At 39.0% G+C, this 20,243-nt stretch overlaps 2 protein-coding genes across 2 annotated transcripts; both read right to left on the reverse strand.

The window, feature by feature from the left end:
• Positions 1-3,405: 3,405 nt before the first annotated feature.
• On the reverse strand, positions 3,406-13,278 carry LOC118798342 (NACHT, LRR and PYD domains-containing protein 12-like). The gene is made up of 8 exons (XM_036557772.1): positions 11,918-13,278; positions 11,115-11,375; positions 10,871-11,044; positions 8,793-8,960; positions 8,489-8,659; positions 7,534-7,707; positions 4,338-4,384; positions 3,406-4,259 (listed from the first exon to the last, which is right to left on the reverse strand). The coding sequence occupies exons 1-8, from the start codon at positions 13,216-13,218 to the stop codon at positions 3,628-3,630; spliced, it is 2,928 nt and encodes a 975-aa protein (XP_036413665.1). The 5' UTR covers positions 13,219-13,278; the 3' UTR covers positions 3,406-3,627.
• On the reverse strand, positions 13,223-19,452 carry LOC118797698 (NACHT, LRR and PYD domains-containing protein 3). Its single transcript, XM_036556968.1, has 5 exons — positions 19,361-19,452; positions 15,203-15,407; positions 14,962-15,012; positions 13,316-13,898; positions 13,223-13,238 (listed from the first exon to the last, which is right to left on the reverse strand). The coding sequence occupies exons 2-5, from the start codon at positions 15,345-15,347 to the stop codon at positions 13,223-13,225; spliced, it is 795 nt and encodes a 264-aa protein (XP_036412861.1). The 5' UTR covers positions 15,348-15,407; positions 19,361-19,452.
• Positions 19,453-20,243: the final 791 nt, after the last annotated feature.

Below are 20,243 nucleotides of genomic sequence, written 5' to 3' on the forward strand. Positions count from 1 at the left end.
GTAACGCCCAACTTCCCTCTAAGAACTGTGTTTACATGGCACAGTCGCGCTGTCCTACTGTGCATGCATTCCACTGGCCTGAAACTATGGGTGTAAATCTGTGGCTCTGCACTCAGACCCTTCTCCTGCTGCCACGGTAACGCTGAATGATGGTGCACACGTAGTGAAAAAAGCACATGAATTCAGATCTGAGCGTTCACTGACACAAATCGGACACGTATCCAATCTAGGACCACATGTTAAAGTGGAGGTTGGATTGAGAAAGATCAGATTTGTATGTCCACACAGCCCTGAAAACATCAGGTCTGTTCACATTTGGGCAAAAAAATCACATTTGTGCCACTTCAGCCTGGTAATGAACATAGCTGAAGTATCCTTGATTGGCTCCTAAGAGTAGATGCTGTAAAATGGCTGAAATGTGACCGAAGTGGTTGGGACACTGAAAGTGTATCAGGGGTTGTGAGATTTAGAGCAGCCTTGGGTGGGTAAGCTCAATTCTACAAATATTTTATGTGTTGTTTATTTTTATTTTAGTAATGAAGTTATAGTGTATATTATTGATGTTGACAAGATAGTTAGTTTTGTTTTTCTCTAATGTGCATAGGGCTGAGTCACTACGTTTTTCTGTGTTTATTCCCAGAGTTACTGTTCTGATAGCGTAGCTTGACTCTGTGTGGAGTGGGCTGTGTTAAAGCCTGTTTATATTGAGACTCAGAGACTTTATTAGTTTGCTTCAATAAAAGTCTGTCTGGGTTATGTCTGGTTCTGTCGGTGTTGTTTGTTCAAAGGCCACAAGATGAGACCTGTTACAAATGTGTTTCCATTCCTGAGTTGACTCTTTGGAGCTGAATCGCACTGAATAGGGATTTTTTTTAATAAACGAAGACAAAACAAATGGATATTTTTCTCTTGGTTACCTTTTCAGAGGACTCTACTGGAACATCCTGGCTCCACCCTTATTATCCCCAACACTTGTTTCTTGTTGTTACTTTGTCTCTGGTTTGGTTCTTGGTGGTTTTCATGTAAATCTCAGCCCTGTTTCTAAGTGTGTCTCTTCAGCTCTGATTTTTGGCTTACCTGCCTTTATTGATGCCTAAATGTTGGATTTCCTCCATTTAGCTGATCCCTGCCTCTCTATAATTTCACCAGTGAAATTACTTATCAACATCTGACTTTTTGAGTACAATCATAGTGCAATTTTGTTATTTAGTTAATTGGAATGATGACTTTTGTTGAAAACAAAATACGCATACTAAGTTGGCTTATTTTGGGATCAGAAACTCTGTCGATGTTATACTTCTGTGAAAAACAGAAATGAGAATTGACCCCACAACACTGAAGTTGTGATGGATGTGAATGTAACTGAGTGGAATATTTCAGACTAGACTTACAGCCAAGTTATCACACTGACATCTCCTTAACAGACTTAACCTTTGTCAAGTTAATTGCAGGACATTACTGTGAATTAACAAATTATCAATGTTGAATAAAAGCAACACAGCTTGAATGATGCTGCTTCCTATTCATTGCGTTTTTTTAATGTGATGATGCATTATTATTATGGCTAAATAAGTTGGTGTGGAAAGCAAAACTCAAATGATTTCAGTTTTTTCTTTGAATGAATGCTTTTATAAAATTATGTTTTTAGTATTAATGTGGAAACACACACACATCTGAGCGTGGCAAACGTTTGGTGTTAATACAACTTTTATTTAGTAACACTTGAGATGGAATTTCAGTGAGAGCCCACATGGACATAAAAACACCTGTGTTTCTAAAAAGTACATAACACTTGTTATCCACTTACAATTAAAAAATTATTCAGTATATTAATGAACTTTTAAGTCAAATATTTAGGCTTCAAAAAACATGATTTCTGTCTTCCTGGACTGAGATGACCGATCAGACTCTTTGGCCAGAGCCAAAATTTCCATTACCACTTGCTTCGTTTAAGTCCATCCCAAGCCATGGATGGCGGCAGGTGTTGGAATACGGGGCTTAAAGGGGAAATCTACTTTTTTTTTTTTTACATTTTCTACATAATTAACTGGTTGAGATGTAAACAAAGTCATTCAGAGTGGTTTGGTGTGAAACGCTCTGTTGTAGAGAAACTTACAGAGTCAGAATTGTTCACAGTGGTGGTGATAGGAACCAGACATCCACCTCTAAAAGCTCCCTCACAGAAAGTTACTACATGAGATGGTTATGAATTCACTGTCTGATGACTGAGACACTGTTTTATGATAGTTTTGAGAAGATTTTCAGCCTAAAAATCCATTCATGGTGGAGGGATACATAATATGCAGGGTGCTGTGAGGCAAAATAGTCCCCAAAGAAAACTTATTTCAGATTTTCCACTATTTTTCATCATCAACATTCCATATAAACTCAGAAGACACGTGTAGGTTCACTGGTGGTTTTGTATGTTGACTAGTGGTTTTTGTCTATATTTTTATTGTAATCGTGGCAACCCCTGGTTCCCATCACCACCACTGTAAAGAAATCTGAGTCTCTACAATCCAACCCCATCACCGTTACTTAGTATGGTGCAGGATCCTTGATGTTTTTGGCAGTGGACATGAAGTATTAGATTTTAAATGAAAATCTGGCTGCCTCAGCCAAAAAGCCAAAACTGGGTTGTGGTTGACCTACCGGCAGGACAATGATCCACAACATGCATCCAAAACTACACAAAAATGATTAAATGAGCACAGACATAAGCTTTTGACATGGCCGTCCCAGTCCACCGACCTAAACCACATTTAAAATCCGTAGGCTGAAGAGCAGAGTCCAAGAGAGAGGAGCTAAAACCGTAGAGGATGTGGAGAGATGTAGTCTTGAGCAATGGTCTCAGATTGCCTACTATATTCTGTAATCTCATCAAGCATTACAGCAAAAGACCCATTGCTATTATGTTGGTAAAAGAAGACTGGACAAAGTACTAAGGTAGAGTAACTAGAATAACTGTAATGTGAGGTCTTGTTAAAAATGTTGGTCTTACTTCAGTAAAAGGTTAGAAATGGTGCCATGCTTCCAGTGTGAGATTGAGCTAATTAACTACAACCTCATGACCCATGATCTTTATCAAGGGTGCGAATGATTACAGAGCTGCCTGCATCCCCTCATATCCTTCATATTCAGGTCACATTAAGTAGGTGTGGCCTAAACCTCAATACATGTGCAACCCCATTTCCAAAAAAGTTGGGACGCTGTGAAAAATGTAAATAAAAACATAATGCAATGATGAGCAGATCATTTAACCCTATATTTAATTGGAAATAGTACAAAGACAACATATCAAATGTTGAAACAGAGAAATTTTATTGTTTTTTGAAATAATATATGCCCATTTAGAATTTGATGCCATCAACACGTTCCAAAAAATTTGTGACGGGGGCATGTTTACCACTGTGTTGCAACAACTCTTCTTTTAACATCACTGTGTAAGTGTTTGGGAACTGAGGAGACCAACATTTGATATGTTGTTTTTGTAGTATTTTCCTTATATGGTTTACTTGATTTGATTAACTTTGTGATTTGCTTAACATTGCATTCTATTTTATTCAAGTTCTGCACAGCATCCCAACTTTTCTGGAAATGGGGTTGTTCACAAAAGCTTCATTCCACTTAATATCCATTGTACCACCAAGGATACATCCTCATGTGTTGTTCAATTAGCTGAATTCTAGTATTGAAGACAGATTCAGGAGAATCAGGTGTTGCAATGATCACAGATGGTGCTCTATTCCCGAACATTTGGTGATTGAGCCCAAACAATGGGTACATGGGATTTTTGAACTTGGTGTGAAAAGTGTACAGATGACCTACACCCTGAGAGGAGACGCTGTAAAAGGACAGAGTTCCTGCTGGCCAGTCCAGAAGTATTCCAATTCTCTCAGGCTTGGGCACACTGATTGCAGAAATAGATTTGGTTTGGCACGTGTCTGTGTGTACGGCAAAATATGGGCTTGGGTACGGCTGAAGGATTAGTTCCAAAAGCTTGCCATAAAGCTTTCCCCTGTCGGTTACGCCCACGTAGACCATTCCAGTCCACTCCAGCTCCCAGTAAAAACGCCCCCCTATTAGCTGTTCCCTGGCGCGCACCTTTGCCCATTTGACTGGCTCTTTGTTCTCCTCACCATCACTGTCATAGTAGTCATAGAAAGGAACCTCTGGCACTGGCAACCAAACAACCCCTTTTCTGTTTGGAGAACACGTCAGATTTTCTTCTTCATTACCCATGTTAAGGTCTTGGTAGTCTGGAAGAAAACGTATAATTATTAGATTTGCAGTTAAAAACATAAAATGCAGTTCAACAACAAATGAAAAACACTTACATTTCCAAAGACCAGCTGTAATTCGTGAATGTCCTGCATGATCCAATCTACAAAATACAGCAAAAATCAGTCATTGGGCATAAGTTTCATTTTCCTTCTTAACAAAACACTATCTAGGCCAGAATAAAACTAAGAAGATGAACTTTCTTGAGAAAGTCAGTGACCACATGCATTTATAACTATATAAATGCTAGACTATGCTAGATATGATTTTGCCAGAAATAGAAATTAAACCTTGATTGATTTGTGACTTGTCATAGACTCAAGAAATGTCAGGCTTAGAAAAACAAACAAATTAAGAGCATCAATTTTAATGCACTACATGTGTGAGAGAACATATAGTTGTGGCCAAAAGTTTTGAGACTGACACAAATTTTGGTTTTCACAAAGTTTTTTGCTTCAGTTTTTATGGTGGCAATTTGCATTAACTCTGGATTGTTATGAAGAGTGAACAGATCAATTGCAGTCAATTGCAGTCATTCCTTGCCTTGAAAATAACTTGACCACAAAAACCCCATTTCCAGGGCCCCACAGTATCTTAGTGAATTCAGTCATACGAACCCACACGTACGCTCCGTTCACAAATTAACAGTCTGCTGACGGTTCCTAGAATTAGAAAAACCACAGTAGGTTGTCGAGCATTTTCCTACGTAGCCCCAAAATTATGGAATCATCTCCCGACCTCTGTTTGGGACACACTCTTAGCATTTAAAACTAGACTCAAAACTTCTCTGTTCGCACAAACATTTTGATAATTTCAGTTGTTTGCACTATTACTCTCTAATATTTCTCCATAAACTGACCTGTCCTGTTAATTTCTCTCTCTCCCTCTCTCTCTCCCCCTTTATTTGAGCCTCTGAGTGACGTTTGCCTGAGTCACTACATGGGAGCCACCACAGCTGCTAGAGTCACCAGAGTTCCATCTCCGTTGGCTGATCTGCACCGTTTTGACAACCATGAAGCTTCACGCTATACAAAGCTGTGCACACCCCACCTGCATGAACTAACCCTCCTGCTGCATAAACTCAAACTATTTAATTAACCATTGCTCCACCTTTTTTTCCCGTTTTGTATTCTAATATTTTATATTAATGCTTTTTCTTATCCGGTATCGACCAGAGGAGGATGGGTTCCCTTTTTGAGTCTTGGTTCCTCTCAGTGTTTCTTCCTGTTGCTCTAAGGGAGTTTTTCCTTGCCACTGTCACTATTGGTGACGCTGATGGGGGCTCAGACCTGGAATTTTCAACAAAACCTGTTGTAAAAAGCGCTATATAAATAAACTTTGACTGGACTGTGACATTTCAGGCCTACCACAAAATGACCTATTAATATAATTTCAGTGATCTTCTCGTTAGCTCAGGAGAAAGTGTTAATGAAGACAAGGCAGCTGATATCAGAAAAGAGTGGTGGTGCTTGAAATCATCTTCTTTTGTTAACCATGGTTACCTCCAAGGAAACCTTCACAGTCATCATTGCTTTGCATCAAAAGAATTTCACAGGCAGGGACATTGCTGCTTGTAAGATTGCACCTAAATCAACTATTTATTGGATCATCAAGAACTTCAAGGAGAGAGGTTCAATTACTGTGAGGTAGGCTTCAGGGCGCCCAAGAAAGTCCAGCAAGTGCCAGGACTTTCTCCTAAAGTGGTTTCAGCTACGGGATCAGGTCACCACCAGTGCAGACCTTGTTCAGGAATGGCAGCAGGCAGCTATGAGTGCATCTGCATGCGCAGTGGGGCGAAGGCTTTTGGAGGATGGCCTGGTGTCAAGAAGGGCTGCAAAGAAGCCACTTCTCTTCAAGAAAAACATCAAAGACAGACTGACATTCTGCAGGAAGCACAGGGATTGGACTGCAGAGGATTGGGGTAAAGTTGTTTTCTCTGATGAATCCGCCTTGAGACTGTTTGGGACATCTGGAAAAATGATTGTCTGGAGAAGAAAAGGTGAGCACTACCATGAGTCCTCTGTCATGCCAACAGTAAAGCTTCTCATCCAAGTGAGTGTGCTCACTCACAGTTTTGCCCATAAACACTTCCATGAATAAAGAACATTATCAAAACATCCTCCAAGAGTAACTTCCCCCAATGCTCCAGCAGCAATTTGGTGATGAACAATGCTTTTTCCAGCATGACAGAGCACCATGTCACAAGGCAAAAGTGATAACTAAGTGGCTTGGTGAACAAAACATTGAAATTTTTGGTCCAGGGCCAGGAAACTCCCCAGATCTCAATCCTATTGAGAACCTGCAATTAATCCTCAAAATACAGGTGGACAAACAAAAACACAAATTGTGATAAACCTCAAGCACCGATTAGGCAAGAATGAGTTGCCATCAGTCAGGATTTGGCACAGAAGTTGATATCCAGCATGCCAGGGCGAGTTGCACAAGTCTTGAAAAAGAAGGGTCAACACTGTAAATATTGAGTCTTTGCATAAACTTGATATTTGTCAATAACGTGCTTATAATTGTACTTCCAAACATCTGACAAAAAGATCTAAACACATGGAAGCAGCAAACTTTGTAAAAACCAAAATTTTTGTCAGTCTCAAAACTTTTGGCCACAACTGCACAATGCTGTCCTACAATACTTGCAGTGCATGATGTTGAATTTGGCTTCAAATAACAAACTCTGCATTATAGATGAAATTTTTACTCTGAAAGACCGCACTGAAGCGCTACACACATTAAATGCAGTGTTTGAAGAAAAAAGGCAAAACAGCTTGAAATTGTTGGCTAGCATGTAGTTTAGATAGCAAGTATGCTAGTTTGTATAACAGCTAATTTAGCTGAATTTGTCAGCTAATCTAGTTGAAGTTTTAGTAACTTACAGAGCCTATTCCTTTAAAACTTAATAAACATGAGCTGAATTAGCTACTACACTAGCTAGCTAGCATTCTTGCAATACAAGTTACAGACTAGCCAAACATTTCTTTCCTTTAAACACTGTAGTAGTGCTTTAGTTCTGTCCTTCAGAAGGTTTTTCTGTAATCAAAGGCTCATTACCTGAATCATTGTTAAACATAACAGCTTTTAAGTAGAAGTTTATATGATGCAATGCTTTAACTAATAATAGGACTTCTCTATTGAATACCTGAGATTTGACTAGGGCTTGCATGAAGTGACTTGTGAACATCACTGGCATTAATTGAGTGATTTATCTGACCAAAAAAAACAAAAACAAAACATTATATGTACCTTAATGTCTCCAGTTTGCAGTGTCTATCCTCCAGTCTAGAAGAGAGCAGCTTCTCTCCTAATTCTCCAGGGTGATTATAGCTCAGATCGAGCTCTCTCAGCTGAAAGGGGTTTGATTTCAGAGCTAAAGCCAGAGACGAACATCCCCCCACTGTGATCATGCAACCAGATAATCTACTTAGACAGAAATACAGGAAAGAAATATGTTCAGACAAAATTGCCTTCCTTCTAAAAATTCATTGTCCATTTCCATGAAAAAGTCTTTACCCCTCATGATTTCTTCTATTTTGCGTATTTGTCACACTTTAAGATCTTCATTCAAAATCTGATATGACAAAGACAACCAAAGAAAACATAAAATGAAAATTCAAATTACCATTTAATTTACTGAGGGAAAAAGTTATCCAACTGTTTCAAAGAAACTAGACACATCCTGGCTTGATTATTGCCAGCACTGCTAAACATCATTTAAACAGAACTTGTCTAGCAATGTGGAGTAATGCCAAAATAAAAAAAAAATACAGAAGAAGTGAAAAACAAAAATACTGAAATATGCCAGTCTGGAAAGTGTTAACTCCAGTGAACCACATTGAGAACGATTATCTCCAAACTGAGAAAACTGGTGTACAGTAGTGAGTCTTCAGGAGTTTCTTTACATCTGATATAAAGCTGACATAGCATTCTACAGTAAGAGCATCATACCAACAGGGAAACATGGTGGTGGTAGTGTGATGTGGGGATGCTGCTGCTTCAGGGCCTGGATGACCAGGAATTTTGCTCTCTGTGTCTCTAGTTATAAGAATGGTTTGGTTAAAGTTGTTCATGCTGAAGTTGGCACAACAAAATAAGTACATTTAGGGGGTCAATTAGAGAAAATCAGGAGAGGGCAGATACTTTTTCATGGCACTGTAACCCAGCAACAATCTATACTACATCAGTGAACACATTTCCTAACCCCAGGTTCTGGAGTATGCAGTTTGGATGTTTCAGTCCAGTAGAGAGAAGTTTTACTCCTGAATCCTGCAGATCATTGTCTCCCAGGTTCAGCTTTCTCAACACAGAGTAAGAGCTTAACGCCACAGTAAGATAGAAGCATGCTTTCTTTGAGAGTTTACAGTCTCTCAGCCTGGGAGAAAAGAGAACAACGAGTTAAGAAACAGTGGAGAAATATTTAAGATGTTTTCATTTAAAGCGTTTCAACACACACACACATACACACACATATGAACCACATTGAGAGCTACTCTTGTATAACGTACCCCAGAATCTGTAGTTGACAGTGTGGACTCATCAGTCCACTGCAAAGACGTTTTGCTCCCACATCTCTAATACTGCTTCTGTCCAGAGTCAGTTCTCTCAAGAATGAATGTTTGAGAACTGAGGCCAAATCAGTGCAGCAATCTTCATCAATCATATTACCTGATAGTCTTTGAGAAAAGAAAAACATACACACAAAATCTAATTGTAAATAGTATAAAAACAACATAGTAAATGTTGAAACTGAGAAATTTTATTATTTTGTGAAAATAGATGTCCATTTGATGCCAGCAACACATAAAAAAGTTGGGGTAGGGTCATGTTTACCACTTAGTTGCATTGCCTTCTCTTTTAATAACACTCTGTAAGCATTTGGGAACTGAGGAGACCAACTGCTGTCGTTTTGAAGGTGAAATGTGTTCCCATTTTGCTTGATATTGGATTTCAGCTGCATAACAGTTTGGGGTCTCCTTTGTCTTATTTTTCATTTCATAATGCAGTAAATGTTTTCAGTGGTGACAGGTTTAGACTGCAGGTAGGCCAAGTTAGCACCCAGACTGTTTTACTATGGAGCAATGCTTTTGTAATACGTGCAGAATGTGGTTTTTCATTGTCTTGCTGAAATAAGCAAGGCCATCCCTGAAAAAGACATCATCTGGATGGCAGCATATGTTGCTCTAAAACCTGTATATATTGTTCAGCATCAGTGGTGCCTTCACAGATGTACAATTCACCCATACCATCACGAATGCTGGCTTTTAAACTGTGCTGGTAAGAAGCCGGATGGTCCTTCTCCTCTTTAGTCCAGAGGACATGGCGTGGCGAACATAATTTCCAAAAGCAATTTCGAATATTGATTGGTCGGACCACAGGACACTTTTCTTCCTTGCCTTAGTCCATCTTAAATGAGTTTGGGCCCAGAGAAGGTGGCAACGTTTCCAGATCTTGTTTATATATGGTTGCTTCTTTGCATGGCAGAATTGTAACTTGCATTTGTGGATGCAGTGATCAACTGTGTTCACAGACAGTGGTTTTCAGAAGTGTTCCTGAGCCCATGCAGTGATTTCCACTACAGCATCATCTGTTTTTAATGCAGTGCCGTCTGAGGGCCCGAAAATCATGGCCAGCCAATATTGGTTTCAGCCTTTTCCTTCACATACAGAAATTTCTCTAGATTATCTGAATATTTTAATGATATTATATACCATTGATTATGAAATTTCCCTGTCCTTTGCTATTTTGCTCTATTTGCCTACTGCACCTTTATTCTGAAAGTCTCAGCTTCTCTGGGATGCTCTTTTTATACCTTAAAGGAATCTGCTACATTTGTACATCCGCTGTACCTGGGAGTACATCTGCTGTACCTGGGAGGACAATGGGAGGACATTCTGAAAAGTTATTCCTGGCGGTCTATGTATTGGTTAAGAACAGCTCTTGCTTCTGTACCTAATTTCTTATGGTCCAGGAGCAGCTATCTGCCTGGGCCTATATAAACATTGGCATTTCCAATGTTTGGAAATGCCAACATTTTGGAACCTCTTCCAGCCTACTCAGCATATGCAAATATTTTTTCTGAGGTTCTCAGAAATACCATTTGACTGAGACATGGCATACACAGTTCCAAACTGACAATTCTAGAGGTTCGCATACTTTTTCCTACCAAAATACATAATGTTGGATCACTTTGCTCAATAAGTGAAAGAAAAACTATCAGATCACTTGTGTTATTTATTTAGTAGATTTCTGTTGTTATACCTTCAATGATCTGATCACATTTTAGGTCAAACTTATGCAGCAACTCATGTATTTCTTTACATTTTTCATATTGTAGTTTGTTCAAGAAATGTTTTGGCATATTAGTTTTGGGTTATGTGTTGACAGAGAGTGAAGTATGAGAGAAAAACTGCTTAGGTACAGAGTGGCTGTGTCCAGCAGCAGCTGGAAAATAAAGCACCAAGCAACTTGTGCAAAAGCTGTGATTCCTTTAACAGCTGTAAGCACTACAATATAAAATCAGTCACAATCAAGTAATCAGCAAGAAAATACCAGTTATCATCCACAAATACTAAAGTACTTTTACCTTATTATCTCTATGTCACAGTAAGGGCTCAGGAGACCCTGAAGGACAGATTTCACTCCTTTGGTGGTCAGTTTATTGTAGCTGAGGTCCAACTCTCTCAGTCGACATTCTGATGACCAAAGGGCTGAACCCAAAATTTTAGCGCTGTCATCTTTCAAACCGCATGCAAAAACGCTGGAACAAAAAAAGTGTTATCAAATGTCCAAATAAGTCAAAGTGTCAAAGTATGACCCAACTTACTCACTTAAGTGTGTGTGGCTGAATGTGGGGCCCCATAAGAACAGCTCTCAAAAGCTCTGCTCCTTTTTTCTCCAAGTTGATGTGACTGAGGTTCAGAGTCTCCAGTCTGCAATGTGGACTATTCAGTCCTGCACAGAGTGATGCCAGACCACTGTCGCCCAAAAAATTCTGGCTGAGGTCCAGTTCTCTTAAGTGTGCTTTGGGATTCTGAAGTGCAGAGGCCACAGTCTCACAGCATTTATTTGACAGCCTGCAATCAGCCATTCTGCAGATGAAGATTTAATTAAATCAGTTTCCTGTAGTGCATGTTTTACAATAAACATTGGCAATAAGGTGATTTACAGAATTTAGCCAGTGATCTATGAGATGAACCAGTGTCCATGCAAGTTAGATCTAGGTGGAACCAAGGTACAAAATACAGGGGGTACTGGGGGGACACCCAATTAGCATTTTTTGGACCCCCCGAATGTCTCAAAATCAAAATTCTAAAGAGTCCCAGAGAATAAACTTATTACAATGTTATGTTGTCTGTTAGAGTAAAATAAACACTCAAATCCAGATTCAGTAAAGTTCACTGTTTAGCTTCTCCCACAATCAGTTTCTGTCTTTGGTGTTCTTAACTAACTAGACCTGCAGCACTGCTCTGCCTCAGGGTGTGTAAGTTTAGTATGTCTATACAGGAGATTTTCAAAAGATAGTGGATGTAATTCATGCAAAAATGTACAATGTAATAAATGTACACTGGCTATATCAAGTGCTCTTACTGTTAAATGTTGCTGAAGAAAAAAAAAAAAATTATACACTCACAAAGCCTTTCTGCAGTTCCTCACAGCTGGGACCAACCTTTTACGACTCCCTTCAGATGTATTGTATTTCTTCAGGTCCAGCGTTTCCAGAACATCCCCTGACATCAGAATGATGTAGGCCAGGGTGGAGCACTGTCCAGCTGTCAGTTTGTGCTCAGCTTGTCTGTCTGAGGTCAAGAACCTTCGGATCTCCTCTGCCATTGAGTGATCATTGAGCTCCAGGAGACAGTGAAGGAGGTTAATGCATCGTTCTGAGGAGGGAGTCTTTCTGTCATCCTCTTCTCTGAGCTTGCTCCTGAGGTACTGGACAGTCTGACGAATGTTCTGCCCACTTTCTACACACACTGAAAATGAGTTGAGCAGCTTCTGGTTTGACTCCAGCGAGAGGCCAAGGAGGAAACGAAGGAACAGATCTAAATGCCCACTTTTACTCTTCAAAGCTTCATCAATGGCGCATTTCTGTAAGTCATACAAAATAATTTCTTGCTGAGGAACCCTTGCTGGAAGGTCAAAATCTTCATGATCGCTTCCGCTGAAGTTTTGGTCAACGCTGGAGTCATCAAAGTCATCATAATAGTCCTCATCATGGAATGCTGTGGCACGTGTGTTTAGGCTGGATTGCATTGCGTTCACTCCTGTGTCAGCGTATGTGTGGATGACAAAGAAAGCTGCAAGATACTCTTGAAAGCTCAAGTGCACAAAGCTGTACTTCTTCACCGAAAACATCGGATCCTCCTCCTTGACAATCTCAGTGAACAACCCTGACCTCAGCGAGGCTTCAGTGACATCAATGTCATACAGTTTCAAATCATCTTCTGAAAACACGATGTTGCTTTTTTGCAGATTGTCGAAGGCCAGTTTTCCAAGTTTAAGAATAAGCTGAACATCTCCCTCGGAGAGCTTCCGAGGATCACTTTCTCTTTTCCCAAGATATTTCTTCTTTTTTTCACTTGTTTGAGTGAGTAAGAATCGCGTGTACAGCTCAGTAAGAGATGATGGGATTTTTTCATGGCCTCCCTTCAGCATTTGTTCCAGGACTGTAGCTGTGATCCAGCAGAAGACCGGTATATGGCACATGATCTCAAGGGTCCTTGAGTTCCTCACATGTGAAATGATCCTACTGGCCAAGCTCTGGTCGCTGATCCTCTTCTTGAAGTACTCCTCCTTCTGCAAGTCTGTGAATCCTCGTACTTCTGTCATACGATGGATCAGACCTGGAGGAATCTTGTCTATCGCAGCCGGCCGAGAAGTTATCCACACCAAAGCAGAGGGAAGCAGATTCCCATCAATGAGGTTAGTCATCAGCTCATCCAGCGATGCTGCTTTGGAAACATTAGAAACTCTTTTCCATCCAAAATCCAGAGGAAGCTGACTTTCATCTAGACCATCAAAGATGAACAGAATTTTGCATTCATTGTAATATTTTGTATCCTCAAATTCTTTGAGTTCAGAGTGAAAGTCAAGCAGAAGCTCGTGGAGACTCTGTTCCTCATCTTTGATTGAGTTCAACTCACGGAAAGGCAGCACCAACAGAAGATCAATGTCCTGATTGGCTTTTCCTTCAGCCCAGTCAAGAATGAACTTCTGGACAGAGACTGTTTTTCCAATGCCAGCAATTCCTTTAGTCAACACAACTCTGGGCTGTCTTTTTTCAGCTTTTTGAAACTGTGGAGGAGTGATGCCTCTAGCCTTTTCTTCTTCTGTTTGTTTTTGATGATCTTGGATGTTTAAGGGTTTGAAGATGTCATTGCAGCTGATTGGCAGGTCTTGTTCAGGAGGTGTCTTGAATGTTGCATCAATCTGCCAAACCTCATGTTCCTTATTCAGTCCTTCTCTTTCTCCCTCTGTGATGTAGAGCTCTGTATAGATCTTATTTAATAAAGTTGGGTTTCCCCTCTTTGCAATTCCCTCAAAGATTGTTTCAAATTTCCTTTTTAAGTTACATTTCAGTACTTCTGTGACCCTCTCTGAAATGCTGCATGCTGAAAATAAATAACCATGTGTCAGAATATTAAAAGTGATGCAGATACAGTGATATTATAATGAAACTAGGGTTGGTTGGCACAGTGGTTTGGTTGATACAGTATTAACTTCTGAGTCAGTAGGTGGAACTCTCACAACAATACCTAATACAATACGCTTTGATCGACCTTTTCTCCACTTAAAAGCTGCTAATGTTATATTCTATTAAAGTGGAGATAATATTTTGTTTTATTTGTTAAAACAAAAATGTCTACCTTCAGCAAATACATGATAGATAGCAAGCTAAAGTCAATTCAATACAGAGTTGTGTCTTGGTGTGAGTGACTGACGTAATTAGAGTTGGTAAGTTTACTACACTGTACTACATAATCGTTTTATTAACTTTTCATAAATTTGTAGCAAGCTGTTCTTACCTCTAAGCTTAAGGCCATTTCATCTGTTTGAGTATATCTAATGATTTAAATAATAAGACTTTGACCCAAATTATTTTTACATGTAATATTATTTTTTAAATAGATTTACAGTTTTTTCTTAAATTTAAAAACATTCAGATTGTTTATAATGAATTGTGATATTTTACTACAAACTGACTAAAGGAAAAAAGAATTTAAAAGCTTTTCTTCATGCATTAATTTTCGTAGTATTGTTCTTTTTGTTGTTCTTCAATACAAGCTAATGCTAATGAAACATTATAAACAGTTCATTTATTAAAATTGTTAATTGGTTGCCACTGAATGTCTATATTTCTGAATTGGTTTGAATTAAAAGCTCTTATTATTTCATTCTTTGAAACCATAACTTTTTAATTTTAATGAACCCCATAACATTGGGGCTCATTGGCACAAGTGCACATTTACTTATTGAATGCACTAATTCCAGGAAATATTTCCTGACATTGCTGTTTGCCTTTCTTTGCTGCTGGTTGAGTTGGCCTAATGTATGATATGCCTGGGATACACGGTGAGTGAAAACTGTGCCAATCAACCCCACTGTCTCCTGCTGTTATAGCAGTGCAATGAAATTATTAAATGACAACATTTGCAATCTAAATACAGCACTTACCAATATTTGAACGTCCTTTAGAAGTCTGTTGATGAATCTGATTAATAGTTGCTGGAAGAAAAAAAACGCACAGACATTATTTGCTTTTATTCAAGCATTCTTTGCTTATTATGAGGAAGTTTGGCTAATCGCTTTCTCCTGAAATTTTGCATGTGAGGCATCAGTGTCTATTAAACAGCTTAGAATTAAATGGATATTGGTACAGTCTTTGTGCAACTAGTACATAGTTGTGTATTTTTACCTGCTGAGTTGAAAGAACCTCCAATGTTGCAGTTATTCAGCTGGACTACATTAGCAACCCCACCGTCCTGAGCCGTAACAGAGAATCTGTAAGAGATGCCCTCAGGTGGAGAAGTAGATGCTGAAGATGCTGCTTGATCCTCCATGGTGGACCCACTGATTTATGAAGCTGACGTAGGATCGGCTTTTCTCATTAAAAACCCACACTGTAAAAGAAACAACAGAACATGTTGTCAACATGTTCAAATGATCTATAAAATTTTTAAAAAGACACAGTCATTTTTGCATGTGGATTCTGCTCTGCTACTCTCACTCCAATAGCTGTATTATTACTCTTTATAACAGAAGTGCCAATAGCAATAGCATAGCGCAAAATTCTGACCCTAAGTAGCATGTCACAGTAATGTGTTTATTTTCCAATAAAAACCTTGACATGTGTATTTATACAAATTATTATTTACATATGAAATAAGACAGCTTTTTTTCATTAATGTACTGTTGTGTTTGGAAAACTATTTGGAATTTAAAAATTTGGGATTAAACAATGAGCCTCGTGCACTGACAATAGCTGCAAGAGGCAGCCTGAAGATGGCGCTTCAGCCCCATGCAAGACATCCCATTCCAAAAAACAGGGACAGTACTATGAAGTTGCCCCCCTTTGTGACTTTAACAGCCTCCACTCTTCTGTGAAGCTTTCTACAAGATTTTGGAGTGTGTCTGTGGAAATTTGTGCCCATTCAGTCAAAAGAGCAGGTCAGACACTGATGTTGGACGAGAGGGCCTGGATCACAATCTCCGTTCTAGTTCATCCCAAAGGTGTTCAGTGGTGTTGAGGTCAGGGCTCTGTGCAGCCACTGGAGTTCCTCCACACCAAACTGGTCACTCCATGTCTTTATGGAGCTGCTTTGTGCACAGGGGCTCAGTCATGATGGAACAGGACAGCTCTTCCCCAAACTGCTGACACAAAGCTGGAAGCAGATAACTGTGTAAAATGTCTTTGTGCTGCAGCATCAACATCACCCTTCACTGGAACTGAGGGGCCCAAACCCTGAAAAACAGCCCAGCCCATCATCCCTCCTCCACCAAACACTACTGTTGGCGCTATGCATTCCAGTAGATACTAAGGTATTGGACTCACAATACCTTAGCAACCACCTGGGATACCACAGCAATTGCCTATCAACACATGAACAACCACTTGGAATACCATAGTAACAGCCTAACAACACCTCCAAAACCACCTTAAATTCCATAGCAAAGACCTAACAACATTCTTAGCAGCCACTTGGGATACCATCACATAGCAGCTTTATAGAAAATCCAGCATAAGGTTTGCTCATAAACTTTCCCATTCTGGTTACATTTAGAATTAGAACTGAATAATTTTACAATTAGAATTTAACTAATGTCCACCACCAAAAATGTAAAATTAATATGCACATTTTACATCTAATTCTTGGGGCATCCCTGGTCCAATGCATGCCCTGAGGGCCCCTCCCCTACTCTAGTCAATTAAATTCATAACATAATGTAGTATTTTGCAGGGTTTCAGTGATGAATTAAATTGTGTCAAACATTAAAATGGTTCACTAACTAATGGAACACTAATTCTGATATGCTGTCACACTGTGGTGTCAAAATGGAAAAATAAAACATTTAAAATCTATGCTAATTTGTAGAATACTGTAATGCTGCACAAACACAGAAAGACGCTCGCGGATCTTAAAAAGGAAATGGTTTAATGAGAGACAGTATAAGGGCAAATCCAAAAATCGAAATCCAAAAAGCCTTGCCAAAGTCGAAAACCAGAGGACACAAAAATGCACAAACAACCAGAGCAAAAGGGCAAACACTAAAACGCAATATCCAGAAACAGGCAAAGGGTCTGATACACAAGATTAGAAAAACAGTCGAAGAAACGCTCAGTAGTCCAAAAAAGGGCAATACCTCGCAGTGAGGAGAACAAACCAGGAACTATATAAAGCCTAAAACACAGGTGTAAAGCATTAGTACTCAGGTGACTGAGAACAAGGAAGCTGTTTGTGATTGGTGGACGGAGTGACATCATCAGGATTGGGATTATGGGAATTGGAGTCCTGGAGAGTATTAGACAAGGGAGGAGAACCCGGAAGTGTGACAAATACATTTAGAAATTGGCAAATATATGTGGAGATTTAAGTCACTCAAATGTACAAATATTCTGACAATAAATTTTAAAATATATTTTAGAAACAAACCTATCTAAGATGTTTGTAATAATTTAAGAGTTTTTATTGGAGTAAATGTCTGGCTTCATTTGCACCTAGAAACTCTGCATACATCTGCAGCTGCATACATGTGGTATTTTGCAATGAAAAATCTGAACGGATGTAATGTTTCCTGTGTAGTTCTTCTACTAAGACTACTAAGTCAGCAATTTTTGAGGTAGTGGCTGTTTTGTTTCCTGAATGTAATTGTGAGCTTTTTCAGTGTCTTTAATTCTACCATTCTGATGTTTATTTTATTGTACTATTGTTTTGTTTTACTGTTTGATGTATTTTCTTATTTTTTTCTTTTTTTATTGTATTTTATTTCCACATGTGCAGGAGCAGCTGAATCAATGAAATAAAAAATAATATTATTCTTAAGTTTTTTAATCTTCTCTTGTAGATTTCAGAATACACAAGCCTTTCATTTCAAAAATAAAAAAAAACTTAAACAATTAAGAAATAATAAAAAAACTATCCAGCACAGAACAGTTTCTGCTTGTTATGTATTTGAAATATATACTATATCCATGTATTTCTTTTCTATATGAGACTATTGACTTTAAAGTATAAAAATAATTTGTTATAAATTGTTAATTAGGCCAGTACAACACATTTTCCAGTACTTTTAGATCCACCTATAATGTTTGTGTGGTTTTATGTAGCAAAATTTGTCACAATTTATTTTTACACACATTTTCCAATCTCTCTTTATCCCTTACAATTAAACAGACTGTTTTTGATACTATGCCTTTAAGACTGAAATATGTAAATGAGCTCTGTTCTGACTGGCTGTCCTGCATCGTGCCTCGTTCAAAAAGCACACAGAGCTGAAACATTGCCTATAACTTCAGAATCAATGAAGACAGCATAAACCAGCACCAGACCGGTTTTATATCAGCATAAACCAGCAACAGAGCATCTTAGACTAGCATAAACCAGCACTCCACCAGTTTAGACCAGCATAAACCAGCACCAGACCAGTTTTATATCAGCATAAACCAGCAACAGAGCACCTTAGACTAGCATAAACCAGCACTACACCGTTTAGACCAGCATAAACCAGCACCAGACCAGTTTTATATCAGCATTAACCAGCAACAGAGCATTTTAGACTAGCATAAACCAGCACTGCACCAGTTTTATATCAGCATAAACCAGCACCAGACCAGTTCAGACCAGCATAAACCAACACCAGAACAATTGTGCTGTTTTCTTTCTGCTGCAGGTCTGTATGGACTGGACAGTGAACTGTACGGTTTTGAAACATTGATAATGTTACGATTTTACTTTAAATTACTCCTGTATTTAAGAAAATTCCATTTTTCATGATATTCGCTCCTGCTGAGAGAATCATGGTGGAGGATGAGAATGTAAAACTGTACTAACCGCAGGGACACTGACCAGAAGGCGCTGAGCTTCGGGCCGGTGCGCTGCAGCAGGTGCACGCTCTGCAGCAGGTGCACGCTCTGCTCCTGCAACCCTAGTAGCTTATGCAGATACTAAGAGGACTGTTTACATGTGCATTTGAGTTTGTTGAGTTTCTTATCTTCTCCAGAGTTCATCTTAATTGTTACATTGCATTTTCTAGTCTCCACTCTGCAGTGAAGTCTACAGTGAACTCCACTCTGCTTCCACTCTGTTCCTCTGAAAGCACCTCTGACTTTGATTTCCGACCCTACACTGGGCTGTAGTTGAGTGTCTTAACAAATGAAGAAACTGTGCTGCCTTAAAGTCTTGAGTTCATGAAGCGTTAAACAACAGGTTAAAACAGAACATAAGGTGCAATTCTTCTGTTGCCGAGAAGACGAGATTATCAAGTTTCAGATCTATCCTCCTCGGTCTTCATCTGTTTCCTCCTCCTCATCTCTTAAATGGACTTTCAGTCTTTAACTCATTTTAAAAGCACTCACCCAACGCTGAGTCTGAGAATCGAGACCCAGCCCTCCATTCTGCTCGAGTTGTGGACCAAAAACCAGCGACGTTCCTCTGAACACGGAAGCTGAAGCTCTGGAGATACTCAGATGCGCTGTATAGATGCTTGGCTGGTTTTACAGGAAACACATCATCAAAGCCTTACGAAACCATGAGGACTGACAGGATGAGGTTTACTGGGCTTAAGGAGGGGTGTGTGTGTGGTTGGGGTGGAGGCATTTGAAGTCAGACCTTTTTGTAATAAGTGTAGAAATGCTGTGTTATTTTGATTATGCATGTTTACCGTCGGCCTATTAACTCAGTTCACTCTGTTTTTCAACTATAACAGAAACTAGAGGGAAGAGATTTGAGTGGAGCATCACTGCAGCACTTGCTGGGACACAGTACACAGAAAGGAAATACATGGGCATGTATATATTTTATATATCGCTGTTGTCAGAAGAAAACCTTATATTTCCAAACTGGTAACTTTACAGGAGATGGAAAAACTTTACTTTACTTTTAATGTTAAGTCAGTGGAACCAGACATTTTTCCAAGTCATTTTGGGCCATTTCTGTTAGTCCATTCATCATGAAATTTACACACAATGTAAAGAACAACAGGTATTTTCAAATTATGTCAAAAGCTGAAAAACATCAAAAATGGAGATACGAGGTTTTCTTCTGACAGCAGCGATATATATATATAATATATATATATATATATATATATATATATATATATATATGTATATAAGATACATGTGAAGTGCATTGTTTGAAATGTATGTGTGTGGATGTATTTAAAAAGCATGTTTTTGTTCCTTTTGGACATTTTCATACTTTTTCAAACGTATTTGTTAAACATATTTTGCATGCGTT

The sequence above is a fragment of the Colossoma macropomum genome, unplaced genomic scaffold, assembly GCF_904425465.1.
Source record: "Colossoma macropomum unplaced genomic scaffold, Colossoma_macropomum, whole genome shotgun sequence".
NCBI lineage: Eukaryota > Metazoa > Chordata > Actinopteri > Characiformes > Serrasalmidae > Colossoma > Colossoma macropomum.